Raw genomic sequence first — 20,633 nt, 5'->3', positions numbered from 1 at the left:
GACTGGCTTGGCTTATCTACGGAGGTATATTACTACCTACGCATGTGCTTCATTGCAACTCAACGAACAAGAAGAATCTCAATCATTCAGATCTAAAATGAAACATGGCAATCATACACAATGACATGTGTCCAGGGTGTCCAGACCCGGCTATGCCAAAGAACAACAATATAAAAGCAGCTGCACCGGTATATAGTGGATATACAAGCACCCCCGCATGAGTAAAAGGGAATTGCTGTCTGGAGCATACTCGCTACTGAACGCAACAGGGCGAGCTACAACCACTGACAGACCCCAGGGGTCGAGCAGAAGGAATAACCATCCCGAAAATAGGAGGCTGGCAGAAAACAGTGGAACAGAAGTTGAAATCATGCATTATGAGTACACACAAGGTGGAAAAAAAACGAATGGAGTATCATTTAAACAGCACCAGGCCCCTTGTGGTTCGACTGATCTAGCAAAAGTCGAGGCTTGATATAATCTTCGTCCAACTGTCGGAACCACGCCGCGTGGTCCCCGGACGGTCCTCCCGAGAAGAGGTCGCGAATGGCATCGCGGGCACTCAATCCGGTCTCGCGCCGGTTAGGCGAGGTATTGTTAGGGGGTGTGGTTTGCGACGGCTCCAGATATTGTTGAGGCTGGGACGGCGATCGCCTAAGGCGCGAAGTAGTCGGCGCCGGGGCGGACGGGGGGAGGTCGTCATCGGACGGCGCATCCTCGACATCAAGGTCAAATGCGTCCAATTGATCGGCGTCTGCCACGCGGTTCTTTCCAGTAGTCCTCAAGCCAAACTCGTCCTCACTGGCCACCTCGCTATCGCTGTGGCTGCGGGCGCCACCACCCAGCAGCGTGGCTGTCGACGTACGATCACGCCCTGAATCTCTCTGGCTGTATGCGTTGGAATAGAGCCGGGCATGGCCTCGCGTACGGCCCGAGCCAGATGGAGGAGGACTGGGGCGACGGTTGTTGCCGCTCGAATAGCTGTTGTTCCGGTCGATATCGCCGCGCGGCACTCCGTCCAACGGAATGGTCGAGTCCATACGGCGAGGCGTGTATCCCAAGCCTGTATCTGAGCGTTTGTAGTAGGTGCCACCGTTGGTGACCTCGATGTCAAACTCATCGTCCGACTCGATCTCTTCAACAACTCCGGTCCGGATTCCCAGAATCTCCAACATCCGGGCCGTCGTGCCACCGAAAATGATGACGGTCAACACCACCACCACGAGAACAGTGGCTCGCAGCGCCGGGGCGTTGACGCCCTTCAGGCCCGCGGCCAGCGCAACACCGACAGCTCCGCGCAGACCTGCCCAGAAAAGCATTGCTTGATAAGCGAAGGGCAGCTCGTCAGCAACATCCATGCCGCGGCGACGGGCTCTGTATCGGATGAACCAGTTGATCGCCTTGGACAGCGGAAACACCGCCAAGTAACGCGCAATACAGATACCGAAAACGGCGACCAGGATAAAGAGAGGCTTGAACTGTAGATGTCTTTGGACAAGCAAGTCAAGTCCGAGATAAATGAAGATAAAGTTCTCCGACAACTGCGCCATCACTTGGAAGAGGTATTTCGTGGTGAGTTGGGTACGGCGCGACATGTTGTAGTACGCATAGTGTTTGAGGGTGATTCCACAGAACAGAAGAGACACAATGCCTAGAAATGTCAGCTTGTCTCACACCCTTGGTGAAAAGCACATCACTCACCAGACAAATAAACACCATTCGAGAAGAAGTAGCTGGCATAGGCGATAAGGACAATCAAGCAACTCTCAATCTTGGGCTGGCGGCGCACATGCGTGTACTTCAAGCCCAGAGCGGTCATGATGCCGACGATGATACCCACCATCATACTTCCAAAGAAAACCAGCAAGAACACTCCAATAGCCTCGAACAAGTTCAAGAAAGTCAAGGAACCCGCATCACTGTCGGCGTACTTCTGCGCAGTCTCGAACAACACAATAGCGATAGCATCGTTCAAGATCGACTCGCCAAAAATGACCGTGTAGAGCTTCGGCTCGACTTTGTACAAGTTGAAGATAGCCAAGATAGTGACTGGATCCGTCGCCGACAGAGTCGCACCGACTGCGATAGCCTCAACGAAGGAGATATTCAACCCATCCAACGGAATTCTCGTCCAGACAAACAAGACCAGTCCCAACACAATAGCAGAGATAAACGTTCCCGCGAAGGCGAAGGTGAGAATGGTACCGATGTTTCGGAAGAAATTCGCCTGGTGTAATTCGTAGCCCGACGCCAAAATAATCGGAGGAAGGAGAAGGTTGAAGAAGAACTGATAATCGAACGTGACGCTATCCTGAATAGGTGACTCAGGACTCAATCGGATGATCAATCCGACGAACATGCCTAAAGTTATCCCACTCCATAAGCGCCTGCTCCTCATAATCTCCCGAAAGGAAACAACCAAGCTGTGATCGACGTACCCGCAAATATAGACAGCACTGTTTCATGAACCGCCTGAATCTTCTTCTGTTGGAGAATGTAACTCGTGAATAGCGCGAACATCAACAACATAATCAGGATGAAGAGCGCCCAGGAGCTGAAGAACTCCTTATCGCCGGTATCCGGAGCATCTGCTGTAAATCCGACAATGTCAGATCGAATGGCCAAGACCAGAGATAGAATATTTTGGGAGGAGTATAAGGCGCGTACCATCATCGGGGTCCGTATCCGAATCCACAGCTCTCCCTGAAAAGCACGAGGTCGTTAGTGATCATGTTCGTTTCAAATTGCCCGACCGCGTATGCATCCATCACAAGGGGCCGCCGCCTCCTCACAGAGGAAGCCCCAGGGACCTCTCAACCATCAACCCGAAGCTTGACATCCTCCTAACTGAACCACTGATATCGCAGGGGACATTGAAGACATACGGATTAGCTGGAGTAAAAAGTCGCCCATCACTTGGGTAGCCATTGTTTGGGGATATCCCTCGCAATCACGACGCGGATGACGGTTTAACGCCCAGCAGCGAGTCTCTGGTACGGGGACCAGGCACACATAATCTGCCGATCGCAAAAGACCTGACGGGAGGCAGAAAGGCGCAACAGCAGCGAAAAGCGAGAGACTGTAAAGATGTGCGAAGCGAAAGCTGGCATGAGTTGTAGGGGACAAGTATTCGTCAACGCCCGCCGGAGTCCCGCGTGGCCAAGACCCGTCGCTGTTCGGCCCGCTGATCCTCCTGGCGTGTGACGTCGCCTCAATAGAATGAACTATTGCTGGTTACTTTCTGCCTACAATAACGGGTCTTTCTTATCTACTATTCCTTCCACTTTCCTTTGGCGTGGTGTTACAGATTATGATAACGCTTCCATCAATGTGTAGTATTTAATATTACCATCATTGTGTCTGTTACTCCACCCCAATATGAGAACCTGCTACGATGAAACACTCACTCCCCTTGCTCCCTCGGTAAGCCTGCTGGTCAGCACTGCCGCCAGTACTGCCGCGCAACCCCCGAACCTCATCACCCACCCAACACTGTCATCCCACGGCTCACCCCGAGGCTTCTGGAACGCCTTGAATATCGCGCTAGAAATCAGACTCGAGATGATTTGTGGCGCAGAGATGGCCACATTGTGCAGTCCGAGGATGATCCCTGCCTGTGCCAGATTTTCTTCCTCTTCCACTTCCCCTGCCTTTGTAGTTGGAGTGGGTGAACCATTCTCCAGGTCTTGCTCGTCGGTATTGGCTCGGGCTGGTATTCTCGAATCACCACGAGGCTGCTCGGAGACTGCAACCCCATTCTGATGTCGCCGCATGCGACGCTCCGTGTCGATGCGGGAGACCTCCGCAGAGATTAGGGCAAAGGGTGCCCAAAGCGTCAATGCCCACGAGATACCAACGATCCCGATAACCACCGTTGCCGCCTGGTAAGAATAGATGAAGAATGTGCTAAACATGCAGACAGCGAACAGGATGTGCGACATGAGCCACGCACGCCGAAGGGTGAATCCGGGAATCTGCAACTTTGATAGCCACTTGTTTTCTCCTGAATCGCCCTTATCGATTCCCAAGATGGGCGCGGGTGCTTCCATGGCAGTGCTAATAGAGGATGTAGACAGCCTTCTATTGCCTAGGAAGGGCTCGTCCTCCGACTCACCTTCCGTAGGAGTGGGCTCGGAAGGAACAGCTGACTTGTAGGTAGGAACAACAAGTACAGGCAGCGTCAAGTTCGTCACAAATGAGATGATTGCGTAGACCAGCAGTGCAAATGTCCCAATTCTCGTGGCCTCTTCCCAAGCTTTGTTGATATCATCATCCGAGAGACCCGGATGTCCATCGAAAATCGGATTCACAAATAGCTGCCCGATATATGTCGTGGAATAGAAGAGGAAAGGGAACCAACCCACCCATGCGGCAAGTTGAACTTCGCACACCTTGGCAATCTCCGGCGGCAGGTGTTTGATCGACTTGAAAACGTGCTTGAAGAATGTTACAAGCCCAGGGTTCCCCGATGAGGGCGTGCCATCTAGACGGGGATCGCGTTCCTTGATGTATAAACAGCTGACCAACAACGTTATCCCAAGTGCGATAGACGCCAAAGCACAGAGGACTTTGAACTGTGTGTTTCCCAAAAACGGGAACCATTTAGGCAGGTCCATGTATCCAAAAATGTACCCAAGAATGTTACCAACGCCGGTGAGCCGACTAGCCCATGCATTTGCCGCCTCCTGCTGGTGCGAAGGGGCATTATCCACAATGAAACACCGGATGCCTGCCTGCACTGCAACCGAACAGTCACTTTAAGTTTGCACATATAAGCGAAGCATAAGGAAACATACCAGTATTTACAGAAAAGTCAAGGCAGTACATCAGGATGGTGGCCAGTACAATAACCACTGTCCGCGTTGCACTGGAGGCCGGATCAACACCGAAAAGGCCAAGGAAGCCTCCGGTCATCTCCTTGACCCAAGCGAGAGCAAGGAGAGAAATGACCGTCGCAATGCCGCCCACTACCATGAACGGCTTTCTCTTGCCCCATGATATGCGGCAATTGTCGCTGCAGATGCCAATATACGGCTGCACAAGGGTACCTGTGATAGGACCAGCGATCCAAACGAATGCAAGTAAAGCCTTGCTCATTCCGAGCGACAGGAGGTAGGGCTATACTCAGGAAACATGATTAGCGTCCTATTCCCACATGAAGCCCCAGAAGCAGTGGTAGCTTACCGATCCATTTGATAGCTCAGTGGACCACACAACCTGAAGACTAGAACAACAACTCGTTAGCTTCGGGCAAAAGCCATACACCACAGATACAGTCCTCGACCAGGGAACAGGTTAGCCACCTACCCGCCAATGCTCAAAGTCAACAAAAACAGGTACCAGCTGCTCTTCGTCTCAGACAGAGGGTGAGCATCTCCAGCCCCGCTGGTCCCGTTGTTATCTCCATTTCTTGACATCGAATGCACTTGATTATTGTCAGATGCTCCCACCAAAGGGGAAGTTTCGTCAGCGAACCGCTCATGCGTCTCTGGCATTTGATCTAGCTAAAAGCAGCGTTGCTGGACACAACGATCCCCTGTTAACAATCGGGGAATTCGAAAGAAGTTACCGCGCGTATGTGTGATACGATCAGGTCTTCCTGCGTTAGTCATTCATGGGATAGAAAAAGCCCCGAAGATAGCACACGCGGACTAGTAGCATATAAAATGATTAGAAGGGGATAGATAGACCCAAGGGTTTGGAAAGGTCGTGGTACACAAGCTAGTCCAGTATGGAATGCAACCGTTCTGTGGCTTCTTCCTGCCGGAGGTTGAAGCAAGTGGTAGTGCAATATAGTGTGTGATAATCTCAAAAAGGCTGTTGAAACGTGGTTGGATTCCTCAGGGTTCGGCAAGAGGTAGTAGTTGTGGACACGCGAGTATGTGTTTATTGGAAAGTGAAGCGCTCAGGGAGCGGTATACTGCAGATAAGAGGTATGGCACGAAGATCAACCCTTTGGGTTCCTAGTCTTGCTCCATGCTAGGCGGACTATAAGAACAGCTCACTGCAGAGAAATAAAGAGGAGGCATTCCCGATGAATACGATGGGGATGTCTTGGATGACGATACCTTGTAGAATCGGGTCGACGTCAGCAGGCCATGCACGTGATATAGCCCGATCTGGAAGCCGGGTCGAACGGGTCACAATTGGATCAGGCGGAGACACGCAGTCGTCTGACAGGTGACAAACATCCATCCCCTGACTTAACTTTTATGGCTACTAGTCATTTAACAGCATGGGTTTCATTACCATTTGATTCATATCTATATGTATGTGCTCAACCTATGCACGCCCGTCGCAGACACAAGAACCCATCTTCTCGGAATATCTATAATGGAAGAAGCTTCAAATCCAGATCCCTTCAGGTGTGCCTGGAGAGCCGCACAATATCCCACGAGCAAAGAAAAGTAGCCTTTTCAAGCTATGTGCCCTTTTTGATCAACCCTCATCTGTAAATCCAACCCACCAAATATTCCCATCACCGCGATAAATGAAATAGTACAAGAAAGCCCATTATCAACATAGCACATAAAACAAATAAAACCAGTAACCCGACCGAACAAAAGGAGACAAGGTAGAAAACAAGCACAATTATGGGGTAGAGACAACAGCTTACCGACCCCGAGGAACGAAAACATGTAACGCTTATTATGGACACCAAATCCAGACCGACCGCAAATAGGAAACAAAGGAAGATTCAATCCAAATCTGGAAGCAGCCCCGCCATCACCCGGGGGACAAGGCCGCAAAGCAGGAGACGACATCCTGCAGGAAGCCAATAGCTGTCAACCGAGCCTCAGTGACGTGGCATCAACGTACAGGGGCCACAGAGCCGAACAGCGTACACTTGGCGATGCAATCAATCAAGAACGGAGTAAGGGACGTTTTGTATGCAGACACGCGCCCTCAACTCCTCGAGTTAATTAGTGAGAACAAACACAGTAGACGACCGAGGGTCGAGATGCAAAAGCATCAGTGAGGACTGAACAAAGCGAACAGAGTAATGTGACATGTTTTGCAAAGTCGACCAATTAGAAGTCCAACATGGCGCGTCACTCATAGTTGCTGCTGCAAGAGTTGAGGCGCAATCATGTGAGGAGCGACCATTGTGGGCATAGCCGATGGCAGGGTCATAGCGGAGGGCATCGTGGTCATGCCAGGAACATTAACCATGGCACCTGAGACAGATTCAGACGGGGAAGATCCCTCCTCGGCTGAACCAAATCCGTTCTCTTCATTTTCCAGGTCTTCCTCGTGGCCAGAAAGGGGCTGCTGCCCATCCTGTTGAGCCTCGTGGATCCGACGGTGTCTGTAAGGCAGATTAGCACTTTGCAATAAATACTAAGTGAACATGCTGATAACTTACTGTGCCAGGTTGTCCGATCGGGAGAATGCTTTGTTGCAGTAAGGACAAGGGTAGGGCCTCTCCTGAGTGTGTGTTCTCACGTGTCTGCATCCTTCATGTTAGTCGGCGGCTACAGAAACAATGGCTTTAAGGCTTCCGCCGATCCCTTCAGGAACCCGGACCAATTGGGAAGCTCATATAAATAGAATTGTGCAGCTTACCGTTTCAGATGTTCTAATCTCTTAAAGAGACGTCCGCATGACGGAATGGGGCAGGAGTGTGACTTCTGCGGGTAGGGGCCGAGCTCCATCATGGTAGCGCTCCGAGCACGACGGATGGGACCGTACCGGTCATTCTTATTCGTCGCACTGTTCTGGACAGATGCATCTAGCACCTCACCGCTAGGGAGAGGCGCTAAGTCATCTGGTTGATTTGCAAGAGCCAAGGTACCCTGCTCGGGGTTTTCCTCGAGACTCGGCAGCGGGGTGCTGTTGCGGGACATCTCATGCAGCAGGTTCTTCTGGGGAAGGACTGCAGCGCGATAGCCATTGGCAGCCCTGAAAGACTGATCATGATGAGACTCATCCACCTCCGCTACCGGAGCCACCGAGCTAGAGACTGAGCGACGAAGGTCGCTGGGTTTATGGGCAGCGTACGCAACAGCTTGGTTCGGTGCACTAGTCACCTGGGGGTGCGGCCCAGCGCCAACGCTGGTGATACTCGGGGGTATCGAAGACCGCCGCCTACGTTGCTTGTATGTAGGAGAGCCTTCGATGACCGAGTAGACATTTGAAGGGAAAGTTCTCGCAGGCGCCGGGTAGTGCGCATGGGCAAGATTCGACGGGGGTAGCTGCATCATTGGATTGAAGTGAGTTGCGGAAGAGATATCGGGGATGGCGGTGTAGAGACCGGTGTCTTCGTTAGCGATGTATGCCGGTTCAGCTCCAAGGTGAGAGCTGTGCTGAGGAGGTGTAACAGGCTCGAACGATAGACCCCGGTTGCTGTAGTCCTCGTATTGAGACGAAACGAACGATGGCGCCGGCGAGTATTCGACGAAGGTGGGCATGGAGGCATGGCGCTGGTGTAGACGAGCAATGGGCATGCCATTGCGGTCGTATTGAATGTGCCCGTATTCGGCTTCGCGCTTAATAACGCTCTGGGCCAGGGTGGTGGGCATAGGAACTGGGTTGTACATCGCCGGATTGCCCGACTCGTCCGGGAGAAGGGGTAGCGCCGGGGGAGCCATCTGGGGAGCCATCTGGGGAGGAGGCATAGCGTCAACGGTCCGAACCACTGGGGATGCGGGTTGGCCATATGTCGTACTTGCGTGTGCAGCAAACGATGAGGAATTTGCTTGTTGTGCCTTTGTGAGTTGTTCATACAGCGACTGGGATGAATCGAACTCGAAAGACAGAGCAGGCTCGCTGACCGCAACCGTGGTCGCCTCCTGCCCCATTTTCTCCCGCTTCAGATCACGTTCCAACGCATCGAGAAACAGCCGATCGTGCGGCACACTGTACCAGTAGAAGACTTTCTGCTTTTTCTGGGTTCGAATGCAATTGTTCTTGTAGAGGAAGTCGAGGAACGGGCTCTTGGGTTCTTCTAGAGTAGCATCAGTTCCGGCCTTGAGGTTTCGCAAGTCCGAGAAGATACCCTCCTCGAACTTCTTCGAATTCTTCACGGGGCGCCCGAAGGCCTGGAATCTGAATGCGAGGCATCTGACGATGTCGGTTCCGGAGATGTGAAAGAGATTACTCCTATCGCGAATCAGTTAGGTGTTCTTTGATCAACTGCATGGCATTGCGACGATCGCAACTAACCATAAGACGCAAGAGATGTAGTCGCCAGTGGGAAGCAAGAAGCGCCGGATGAGTTGATCTGCATGCCAGTCCACTGGCGCCGAGAGGAGAAAGTATTTGACTATACCAGAGATAGACCATTAGTCAGGAGTCCATCAAAGGGCCTGGGTTGAAGGCACTGGAAAGCCAGACTGGAGATACAGGCGTTGTAAGCATCGCAAAGGAAAACGTACGATTGTCAACCTGCTGCAGCGCGACTTGCGCGTCATGTGGAAGGCTTTGCTGGGCCTCAGTGGAAAGCATAAACGTCTCCGGCTTTTGGGGGGGTGCCATAGGGGCACCGTGTTGGGAATACATAGCGGATGTGATACAGTAGTCTGTCGGGGAATCAGTCAAATCTTAAAACGACAGTTTGCTTGCAAGCATAAGCGCGAACAAAGAAGAGCGCCATGGAAGCGGCAAGTGGACGGTGTCACAGAGCACCGGTTGGGCAGAGCAAGGAGTTACGCACAGTCACAACACCCGGTTAGGAAAGCGGACAAACAACCACTCGCAAGGAATCAAGGGGAGCGATCTCGGAGGATTGAGTGCTATATAAAGATAGAAACAGGTTTGGATATAGGGTGTTCGACGACGGGATCGTGAAACACAAAAGGGTTATCCAAACACAGCTGATGGGTATGAAAAAAGAGGTGCCAGCCTCTTGTATGGAAAGAGTAGCAAGCAAGTAGTTAGGCGCTGACGTTGTGCCGACCCTCGTCAACAAAGGGCAAATGAAAGGCAGTGAGAAAGAGAGAGCAACAGAGAGTTGAACTGGGCCAGCCCGATTACAAGTCCCTTGGATGAGATAACTCGCACGGCGAAAATGGGGAGGTGAACTGAAACGAAAGGAGGTGAAGAAGAAGAAGAGGAAGGACGAAGTAAAAATGGAAGAAGAAAAACAAGAGATGCCAGTCGCGATGGGGAAGAGTAGGAGGGGAAGGGGAAGAGAGGAAGAGGAAGAAGTGGAGGGATGAAGTAGGGACTTGCTTTTTTACAGCAGAGATGAGGTACAGATCAAGTATGGAAGAGCAGTCGGTAACCGGTAATAATAATGCCAATCGATAAAATAATAATCTAACAATAAATAATAAAATCGGGAAAAAGAACAATAATAATTTTAAACGACCAGCCAGTGTCGAGAGACGGAGACTTTGGGTCTGGGAGGAGGAATTCAGGGAGCGCCGCCGACCGAGACCCGCGGATCGAATCGCCCACTTCTGGAGTCTCTCTTTCGACTACTTTCTTCTCTCCCTCCTGGGCGGCTTGACTAAGTTACTTACTTAGTTGGTTGGGCTCCGGGATACGCGCACGGCGAAAAAGTAGGGCTCTTTTTTACCCACTGAGTAAAGAATAGGAAAATATAAGTGGAGACTGGCGCCAGGGACCGACTTCAGGGCAGGGGGGAAAGGGAAGAAATAGAAAAAATAAAAAAGAATATTTCAGAGTAAATAAAATAAAATAATAATATAATAACCAAAGAGGAGAAAAAAAAGAGGACAGAAAGTCTGAGAGAGCCTAAGGGCAAAAAGAGGAGAGAGAAGAGAGAGAGAGAGAGGAGAGAGGGCCCTCCCGGTAATCAAATCACACGATACAGGAATTATACACGTATGGTAAAAAGGGCCGCTCCCTGAAGTAACCTACCCCCAGGACTGATTATCCTCCTATTTGCTTCCCCCAGCAGCGAATTCACACCTCCAAAAAGTGGGGTCAGTGGTAAGATATTTAGGTATCCAAACGGTCAGGTACCAGGAGGATAACCAGATTACCAGACAGTGGGGCTGCCGCCGACTTCCAAAGATTCCAATCCATCCCATCCGTTAGTGATTTTTTTGTTGCCGGGCCCGCCTCCCTCTTGGGTTAGTCCACCTCCATCGTTGCTAAACTTATTCATAGAAACCTGCTGGAAGGTGGTAAGAGCATCCAGTACGGAGTAAATTATCTTGTTAAGTAGTCAACTTACTAGTCAGTTGGTTTTCTGGTCGGTCATACCAACAATGAAATGAGAAAAAAGGAAAAAGGAAAAAAGAAAATCATCAGTTGAAAGGGCCTCTAGTAGTACTACATACTAACTAACTCACATATACGACAAAATAATCATCTTGCACACCCTGTCTCTTCCTGCAGCTTGCAATCATACACCCCAAAGCTTTAAGCCAATCCCATTGATTCTGTGGGGTAGCCTACCTGCTCCGACTTGGCGACTGTTAATTTGTAGAGCGCTTCCTGAAGATATCTTACATCATGGGCCGCGCGATATTTACTGGCTTTCTGCTATGTGTGGGGAAGGTGTGGCTAACCTTACACAGAAGAAAGGAATGGGCAAACAGAACATGCAAAAGTGGAGTTGGTCCCGGTAGCCTAGGCACCTCCATGATGGATCATGGGTATCCGACGACCTGACTGTTGGGAATTCGGATTTGCAACCAAAATAGGATATCAATTTGCTTTCTCTGTGGACAGAATTCCTTGAGTGGGATCCAGGGAGCCTTAACACAAGTAAGCTCTATCTCTTGGCATCCCGATATTACTACCAGAAGCTTTTGGAAAGGGGGAAATCAGGAGAAGCGTTCCCCTCTGTGGTGTAGTAAGAGAAGGTATTGTGTAGTAAGTAGTTGTACACCACCAGATGTGCACATAGGCGCGCACGGGCGATGTACCCTCCTCTTTTCACTTACTTTGGCGATGATTTTTTTGGGGGCCTCATTCTTCTTGGGGGCCATTTGCCAGTTCTCCAGCCTATCCAAGCATTACACACATACACAGACACAACCCACCATTGACACTAGCACTGCATATCACAGCCAGCGGCTATGGTAAGTGGGAAGTCACATCGAATAAGAACGAGAAGATGCGGGTTGCTTAACCGCCCAATTCATCGCTACCAACCTTCTTCTACAGTAGTAAGTAGTCCACTACCCTTCCCTCTTTTTTCTTTTCTTTTTTTACACCCTTTGTGCCAGCAATGCTACCCGCTTGGTCAAGGCATGGAAATGAAATCACAAACCAAGGCGCCTCGCTGGGTTTGCCGCCCTGGGTGGAACCAAGAAAAGGCCACAACGCCAAGCCTGCACACCCGATCAAACTGGCGCGGGAAACAATCTTGAAGCATTCGCCCCTTGTTTCAGAATTCTGGTGAGCGCTTACTACTCCGCCAATGGCTGGCATGGATTATCCCTTCCAACCCACAATTTTCAGTGGCCCCAATTGAACTGAGAGAAGCAATATCCACTTTCTAGTCGTGGTACTAGTGTGCCTTCCTCTCCCTCTGTGAGATAGGTTTGTTTACCCTTGCCTACTTACTTTCCTGTATGTGACTACTGTAGCTATAGTATGACTAGTAGACTAGTAGGGTAGCTAGTAATAGCCCATCCATCCATTACCTTTGTTTTGTGTTTGTTCTAGCAACACAGCACGACAAAGGCTTCCAACCTGCTTCTTCAATGTGTGGTTGGATATCTGGGGGCTATGCCATGCTATCGTCAATGCAAATGATTGCCTGGTGTAGCATAGCATGGCATGGCAATGGCAGTGTTGTATTACTTACTTGTCATGAGCTCATCTGATTGTCAGACTAGCCATGCACCAGTACCACCGCCCAGTTTCTGTCCAACAGGCGAATTACATGCAGGGTTGTTATGCGGGTTTCCGAAGTAGTATCTAACTAGTAGAAACTCTTCAGGGCAACAGTAATTGACGGCACCAAAAATAAACCGACTGACTGATCTTACGTGATGACCAGTTTGATCGTGGCGCACAACGATGTACAGTCCTTGGTATTGTTCAGTTAGTAGATAGTAGTGGCCTCTTGGGAAGTCTACCGAAGTAGTGGTACAGTCTGATATGTTTTGCCCCCTTTGGCTTGCATATGGCCCCCCTTTGTTTGGGAAGATCAAGGGTACCGATGGAGGAGGTCACTCGGCCAGGCAGTGCTTACACACATGTACATACACATACACATACATTTTCCAAAAGCATGGCGGGCTTAGCTGCTCAAAGATAGGAATAGCCTACAGCCCAAAACGCCACTGCCACCAAGGGACGCATGACCGGTGAGATTTGCCGCTCAAGGCTGGTTGAGGGGGTTACTTTAGATAGTAGTAATTGGGGAAAGTAAATCCCGTACGTTGGCAAGTACCTACTCAGTAGGTACTTTCTGCCCTTTGATTGTCTTTAGATGTATATAACTGATCAAGGTGATCAATCACAATCACCATCATGGCGGCAAGCGCTACGCCCATTGGCCCACCAACCATAGCCTCCAAATAAAGATTAATATCGGATACAAATTATCACGATCGACTAAATCACATTCACCTGACGCTTTCACAAGATACAGACAACGATCTAAATTAAATCGCACACAGTATGAGGGGCCCGATTACCCGAGCTCAATTTTGAGACATCAAGGTTTGGTCCGTGTGCATCAATATAGTGCACTTCGATATTGGGATTGTGCTTTATGGGGTATGTTCCTAACTCTAAGAACATCAAGATCGTCCTCGTCGTCTGGATTCATAGATGCCTGATGATATTATCACTGGTATGTCAGAGATGACATAATGATCGCCTGAGTCACATACCAGGCTGAATCACTGTAGCAGGATAGGAAACAAGCGCGGGTAATGTCGCAATCCATGTTTCGTGACCCGAGCTAGCCCATTTGTTTAACGCGATCACAATGACAAATCTGAAAGCAATCGTTTGCTAGGTAATCTGGGAGAGAAAAGGCGGTAATGCGAAAAATGAGGTCTAGCCGGTTCAACCCCGGGGCATGCCATCATACGGTCAGGACGTTGAGCATCAGGGGGTGATCTGCGCAATCCAAAGGATGGATGCGAAAACGGCGAAGCTTAGTCGCCAAGCCTTATCAGCCCAATTCTTGTGGTATCCATGGTAGGATGTGTCTTCCGAAAGTCAGTCCGAAGTGTGCCGTAAGGCCATGATTGACCCCTATACTGTACTTCCTCCACTTCAGCCCGTTCAAGGAGGTTAAGATGGCTAGTATAGTCGGTATGCTGGTTATAGAGGCATACTTGGTGCAGCGGTGCTGGGATTGTCAGGCGGTCATTGGTCCGATCGTCAAGATCTTTATGTAAGTAGTCTACTCCACAGTTTCGGCCGAATTCTGAATGTCCGCAGAGAAAGAGAGAAAGACCTACAGAGATAGTCACCGTGCACTGCGCAGACTACAACGACTGCGTGTGCTGGGCAAAAAAAGGGGGTGCATCATGGGTATGCCGGTCAGGAGAGGTCAGGGACCACCAAGAAAACACAAAAATAGACAGGCTGATATCTGAGCACTGTCATCGATCAGGGTCGGTGGGAAGAGACCCCTTGCTATCCATGATAAATTCTCCGAAGACCCAGTCATAAATGCCGGAGGCTGGTTGCTGCATTTGGGAGAAGTCCGAAAGACCGAGCATCCCGAGAGGGCGCCGATAGCTCGCACCCATACACATTTAGAGTTATCCAAAGCCATGTCTTTCAGTCCGGACGCCTCTTCGGAGCAGACTACGTAAGTTCTCACGATATCTCGCAATAGTTCTCGGAGTGGTTGCGAAACAAAGTGGAAGAACGGCGTGAGAATGGGGATTAGGATGGAGTTAGGATGGAGTCGGGATGGCTCGAATCCAGTAGCAACAGTCGGAAGCATTGCGAGACTAAGGTTAGCATAGCAATAGTGCCAGTAGATAGTACTCCAGTACCCCATCGAAAATACTAAGTGGTACTAAGGACAACTTGGAAATTCAAGCTCTCCCCTGACGGTTGAATCCTTCCAGACCCTAAGAGGGTGGCAACCAGGCCGGAATAGGCAATTGTGCCTGGATTCCATGGGGTTCTCGATGGGGACCAAATGGGGCCATAAATTACGGCCGCCTCTGCCGGCTTGCTGACCACAAGGTCGCAATTGGTAAAGCCGGCATTAGCTCGTTACTTGGTGACTTAGTGGTAAGTTAGTTCAGAAAAATGCCATTCTACTTTGACTTACCCTTTCTGTCCATCTGCTCAAAGGAAAGGCCGCATGTCCAGCAAGGGAAGGCTTGGCCCGCTCTCTGTGCAACGGGCCTGGGTTTGATCGTCAGGCCTGAAACCATCTAGAAAAGTCCAGCACTGTTCCAACTTCCGGCATCAGTCACTGCCAGGACCACCCGGGCAACATCTAGTCTATCTCTTACTGTATGAGTCTGTGCCGAACTCGGCCTCGGCCTGTACTGCTATCTGTCGGGGATATGAGATAGGCAGCTCAGGGCGATCAAACAGAGGCCGGACCAACGCTAGGTCCATCTTTCTACATTTCTACCTTCTGTTCTGGTGATAGCTTGTGTCTCGTATCTAGCGATGCAGCTAAGCTGGAGTAGTGTCCAAGATGAAACCTCCCGGCCTGACTCGAGAACGTGCGGGGGAGCTTAGAGTCGCGTCCATCCGGGTATTGTTTACAACTGTCAGCTCCTTAGTGGAATGCGTAGCGAATGCGCCGTCCCATGCTGATCCTCCCAGCCTGATACATCTATCTCTTCCGGATTGCCGATACGTTCGTTGGTTAGTAGGCCAGCTTGGTCGGCCTCTTTCACCTAAGATTTCGCACACACAATAGTCGCTTGTTGACGACAGTCATACTATCCCACAAACTGATATAAATCCGTGAACCATGCCAATAAGCCTCCGAGACCCAGGACAATAACATTGGCTCCCTGGAGAATCTCGCTCCGCCAGTAACCAAATGGTATGGCCGGATTTATCGGAATGGAGATGATCAGCGGCCTTATTCTCTCGCCGTTTAAACCTCGGGTTTTGGTATTAGCCTATATTCTATATGGCGACCAACGGAGAAAGCTGGAATTCCGTGTCCGCGAATCCACCTCTTTCCTCTAAGTTTCTGCCCAGGCCATAGATCGATCAGCTAGCTTGCCCTTGTCTCTCGATCCTCCACATTGTTGACTTCTCGATATTGAGGACCACAGATGAATGACTTTTTCATCACACCTGTCTACTAAGGTGAAAAGATATTCATGGGCCTAATCACACCAGCTATCTAGTGCATTGTCAAAATGCCAAGCAGGTAGGTTAGCACTAAGAGCGGGGATTACGCATTTTTTTTCCACGTTCCTGCATGAAGGATCATATAGCGGCATTTTCTGTCACTACTCCGTAGACATGGATACTCCAACTCCGCATCATACTATCAACAACAACACGCTATAAACACCAATCCGGCTTCATGCACGATTCGGTGGACTTCCGCTTAAGGGGTGATAATTGCCAAGTGTAGTTGGCAATGATCCATATTCAGCTTGCACGATATCGTCTAGACTCTCCAGAAGGCGCCAACCACCCTGTATCTACGGGTCACGACTCAGACTTCTGACTCGTACTTAAGCGACACTTCCAAGCGAGTCCGGTGCAAGTGTCAAAGTACACTGCTCGGAATGGTTACGTGCAGAATCTGAAACGACGAAGATGTCTCCCTGTCCCGCCTCATGGCTTGTGGTTCGTGCAAAGGCACGAGCATGCAGAATTTAGTGGGAGATGACTAACAAAACCGGATGGATGCATGACAATAATGGGAACTATTATTGACGCCTTAGCAATTCGCATCAATTTTTTTTTTTCCTTTTGCGGCTTCTCCATTCCCCTTCACGGCAACGGTACCTGAACTAGAGAATTGGAACCACGGAACCGCTATTGCACTAACCTAATAATATCGGATTATTCATGCAGGTACCCCGGTACACAGGAACTGCCTGAGGGTGGGACGTTTATCCGCTAATAGCAGATCGGTGTGCCTGTAGCCGCAGAAATGGCAAACTCAATCATATCAGACTGGCAAACTCCTAGTCCTTATTAGGCTGGCTTAAACCGAGGCCGAGCTAGAGATGAGGGAAAAAAAGGAGTATGACTGATCAGATGAGAAGCTAGGTTCTTCAACTCAACATTTGGTGAGCGCTACTACTGGAGAGAACTGACGTGTACCTTGATAGTAGTTCTCCAAGGAATCAAGCTAAAAAGTACTAAAAGTCTTGTTTACAGTCGGTTCATGCGACGCCCTTTCACCGGGTGTCTCTATACGAGATGGAGACGTTCTATTTTTGCTCGATAAGAGACTAGACGCTTTCTAAGATCTATCTATCTAGGATGACTCGTGCTTCAGCTGTTTATAGACAGCACCTAGCAGCTAAAACTGGCCAACCTCTGGGGTATTCTCATGTCGGTCGACCTTCTCAAACGTCCTAAGGCCATAGGCTGTCTCAGAATTGGGGGTCTCGTCCTCAAACCTTAGCTCGACTCGGGGATATCACCGTATTCGGAACAGCGTGCTCGGTCTCGCACATAGTTTGGTGCTATTGGAACGTGCTTCGCACACTGGTCTTAAGGTGTTTCGGGGAATAAGGTTTGAGCGGGCAAATCAGAAGTTTCAGCATTGAATCAAGGCTGCAGCCAGCATGGACGCCGGGGCCATCTCGACGTCCTCATTACGAGCGGGCGCATCGTTCTGCTCTCCCCTTTGTTGCGGCACATCGAGGACTCGATCCCGACCTATCACAGCAGTCTGGACACGGAAACCTTCACAAAGGGGTCGAGGCGTGTTTGTGAAACAGCCGAAGAACAAGAGGAAGGCGAAGGATTGACAGAAAGTTCCTCATGGAAAGAAACAAGACTACAACCCCTCTTCCGGTAAGCATTACTGGGGTTAGGATACGCTCGACAGCCAATCCATGTCGAATCAGGGCGGCGTGTTCTGGGCGCGCACGGGACATAAAGGGATCTGACTGGGAGTGGTGTCAGGCGTGGCTAGTACTGCCACTCATGGCTCTCAGGCAGGCCTAGCGACGTCCTCTGCCCCTGCCCTTGCCCTTTGTCGTGCGGCGCGGGCCTTGAATGGCGGCCACGTCACGCTTGCTCAGGTTCAAAGCACCACCCGCAAATTTTCCGATAGAAGCACCTCCGACACCGCGCTCCCGACGCTTGGTGCTGGCTGGGTTTGATTTCGGTGCGGGCTTCTCGAGAATGATACCGTTCTCCTTGGCTTCGCGTCGACGCCTATCTTCCTTCATTTCCGCCTTCTCCTTGATGCCTCTTCTGTGCGCTGTGGGCATTTTCTGCTTATACAGAGACGCCTTTGCCCCCAGTTCCTGCATTCTCAGATCGAGAGCCTTGATTCGGTTTTTACCGGTTGGCGCAAGTTCGTTCGCTGACTCGAGCAGATGAGACTCTTTGAGAAGCCGTTGCAAGGCGAGATCATTCTTCAAGTTATCCGCATCCATGGCGTCCTCCTCGTCATCATCGCTCTTTTCCTTCTTGGCCTTCTTTTTCGCCGGCTTCGGTTCTTCGGAATACGAGGGTGGTTTCGAGGTCTAGTAAAGACGAATTAGCAAAGAACCCATAACAGCACACGCATATCTCGTAGACATACCATGAATGCCTTGCGCGCCTTCTTATCCAATAAATCCTGACTTTTGATATCGCGATGCTCAACCACCTCAACCGGAGCCTCGTCTTCCTCTCCGGAAAGACCATCCCAATCAGAGCCCGATTCAGATCCCTCCTCAAAGTCCTCATCTTCACTGTCTTCTTCATCCGACTCATCACCACGAGTCACCTGGCCCCCAGGCACCTCCAACGGTTGGAATTGTGCCTCAAAGAATTTGCGAAAAACATCCGTAGCAGACGCATCAGTCGTCTCGGTCTGTGGTGTCGTCTTCTTTTCCTCCTCATCCACCTTCGTAGTCCTAGAGACAACAGCAGCGTCTCTCTTGCGCTTTCCGACCATCTTCAATTCCTTGTGCTGCTGCTGCTGCTGCTATAAACCAAACAATGAAAAATGCTGAACGACACAAACCACTTGTCCCGGCGGAAAAAAATAATGCGCGCGATAAGTGACGACTTTGCCGTAAAACCAGCTGCTTATGTAATACACTCCATACTGTATAATTTCCCATCACGTGTAGATAAGATAACCCGCGCAACCCCTCGTCGGATTTCCACAAAACCGTGGGGGGGAATAGATAGAGTCATCCATTCATTCACATCAATACTGATCAAACACACGAATTGAGTGACTTGTGGTGGACACGTCAGAGGATATTTCCATCAAAATGACCAAATTCCGTCCCTGCATTGATTTACACTCCGGCCAGGTGAAGCAGATAGTAGGCGGAACGTTGAGCAGTGTTGCGGCGGACCTGAAGACGAATTATGTGTCGAAGTTGCCGGCCAGTCACTATGCGGAATTGTATAGGAAGAATGATTTGAGAGGTGGACATGTTGTTATGCTTGGTCCGGGCAATGATGAGGCTGCTAAGGAGGCGTTGAGGACTTGGCCTGCTGGGTTGCAGGTTGCGGGGGGGATTACGGATCAGAATGCGAAATATTGGGTTGAGATGGGGGCGGAGAAGGTTGGTTTTCTTTATTTCTTTCTGTTGGGTTTTGGGGTTGGGTTTTTTGCTGTGGGTGGATGGATGGGTTGGATGGATTGGGGGTAGGGTGTGCTGGGGTGTTGGATGTTTCTTTGGTTTGGGGGTAGATGGCTAATGTTGCAATTGCAGGTTATCATCACATCGTACCTCTTCCCGGAGGGCAAGTTCTCTCTTGAACGGCTGCAGTCTGTTCTTGCTGCGCTGGATGGTGATAGGTCTAAGCTGGTCTTGGACCTGAGCTGCAGGAAGAAGGGCAACACGTGGTTTGTGGCTATGAATCGCTGGCAGACGATTACTGAGATGGAGATTACGCAAGGTAAGCATGAATTCTTGGCATTGATTGATGGTTATGTTGTTATGGCTTTTTTGCTTTCTCTATTCCTTTCCTCTAATGACAGCCATTGTATGAATACAACTAACGAAAGCAGAATCAATTGCGCTCTTGGAGCCCTACTGTTCCGAGTTCCTCATTCACGCCGCAGATGTCGAGGGTCTGCAACAGGGTGTTGACGAGGAACTCGTGTCTAAGCTGTCCCAGTGGTGTACTATCCCTGTCACCTATGCCGGAGGTGCTCGGAATCTTCAGGATCTGGAGAAGGTTCACGTCAGCAGTCAAGGGAAGGTGGATTTGACGATTGGAAGTGCGTTGGATATCTTTGGTGGATCTGGAGTAACGTTTGATGAGTGTATAGAATGGAACAAGACGCATTAGGGTGTGGTTGTTGGATTAAAGAGGGTTGGTTGTGGGTGAAAATAGACATGAGACATGGCAGATGATGTATATATATTTCAGTTAAGAACATGATTGAGGACATGAATGAAACCAGTACTACTATTTCTAACATACCTCGCATATTCAAAGAACAACATCTCACAGTATCTAAAATACCCCCTTACTCTATACTATAAGTTGAAAGACCCAATCCCCTGACGGGACAAAGTATAACCATCAAGTGCAACACCATGACGCGGACAACAAGTCTCGACACACAACCGCCCGCCCCAAAACAGCTTAGCGCCAACACACCGGAG

The 20,633-nt window shown here is 50.1% G+C and overlaps 4 protein-coding genes across 4 annotated transcripts; 1 reads left to right on the top strand and 3 right to left on the bottom strand.

Moving 5' to 3' along the window:
* Window positions 1–419: 419 nt before the first annotated feature.
* BO88DRAFT_420573 (bifunctional K:H/Na:H antiporter NHX1) lies at window positions 420–5,097 on the bottom strand (the record flags this gene model as incomplete). Its single annotated transcript, XM_025708455.1, has 6 exons — window positions 420–1,651; window positions 1,702–2,361; window positions 2,439–2,588; window positions 2,668–2,703; window positions 3,512–4,738; window positions 4,797–5,097. The coding sequence occupies 6 exons, from the start codon at window positions 5,095–5,097 to the stop codon at window positions 420–422; spliced, it is 3,606 nt and encodes a 1,201-aa protein (XP_025567871.1).
* Window positions 5,098–7,056: 1,959 nt separating this feature from the next.
* Window positions 7,057–9,501, bottom strand: steA (sexual development transcription factor SteA; the record flags this gene model as incomplete). The annotated part of the gene is made up of 5 exons (XM_025702563.1): window positions 7,057–7,309; window positions 7,367–7,450; window positions 7,567–9,102; window positions 9,166–9,265; window positions 9,378–9,501. 5 exons carry the CDS (start codon window positions 9,499–9,501, stop codon window positions 7,057–7,059), a joined length of 2,097 nt encoding a protein of 698 aa, XP_025567870.1.
* An 8,507-nt stretch (window positions 9,502–18,008) lies between these two features.
* BO88DRAFT_447916 (uncharacterized protein) lies at window positions 18,009–18,955 on the bottom strand (the record flags this gene model as incomplete). The annotated part of the gene is made up of 2 exons (XM_025710404.1): window positions 18,009–18,539; window positions 18,599–18,955. 2 exons carry the CDS (start codon window positions 18,953–18,955, stop codon window positions 18,009–18,011), a joined length of 888 nt encoding a protein of 295 aa, XP_025567869.1.
* Window positions 18,956–19,167: 212 nt separating this feature from the next.
* BO88DRAFT_399762 (1-(5-phosphoribosyl)-5- ((5-phosphoribosylamino)methylideneamino)imidazole-4-carboxamide isomerase HIS6) lies at window positions 19,168–20,428 on the top strand. The gene is made up of 3 exons (XM_025705393.1): window positions 19,168–19,580; window positions 19,731–19,917; window positions 20,030–20,428. The coding sequence occupies exons 1-3, from the start codon at window positions 19,281–19,283 to the stop codon at window positions 20,311–20,313; spliced, it is 771 nt and encodes a 256-aa protein (XP_025567868.1). The 5' UTR covers window positions 19,168–19,280; the 3' UTR covers window positions 20,314–20,428.
* The last annotated feature ends 205 nt before the right edge of the window (window positions 20,429–20,633 follow it).

Source organism: Aspergillus vadensis (assembly GCF_003184925.1).
Source record: "Aspergillus vadensis CBS 113365 unplaced genomic scaffold BO88scaffold_1, whole genome shotgun sequence".
Classification (NCBI taxonomy): domain Eukaryota; kingdom Fungi; phylum Ascomycota; class Eurotiomycetes; order Eurotiales; family Aspergillaceae; genus Aspergillus; species Aspergillus vadensis.
The sequence above is the reverse complement of the archived record's forward strand: the minus strand, read 5'-3'. Positions and strand labels throughout refer to the sequence as shown.

Coding starts and splice junctions, on each gene's coding strand:
- BO88DRAFT_399762 (XM_025705393.1), top strand. CDS start 19,281: ATGACCAAATTCCGTCCCTGCATTGATTTACACTCCGGCCAGGTGAAG. Junction 19,581..19,730: donor TTGAGATGGGGGCGGAGAAG/GTTGGTTTTCTT, acceptor TTGCAATTGCAG/GTTATCATCACATCGTACCT. Junction 19,918..20,029: donor TGAGATGGAGATTACGCAAG/GTAAGCATGAAT, acceptor TAACGAAAGCAG/AATCAATTGCGCTCTTGGAG.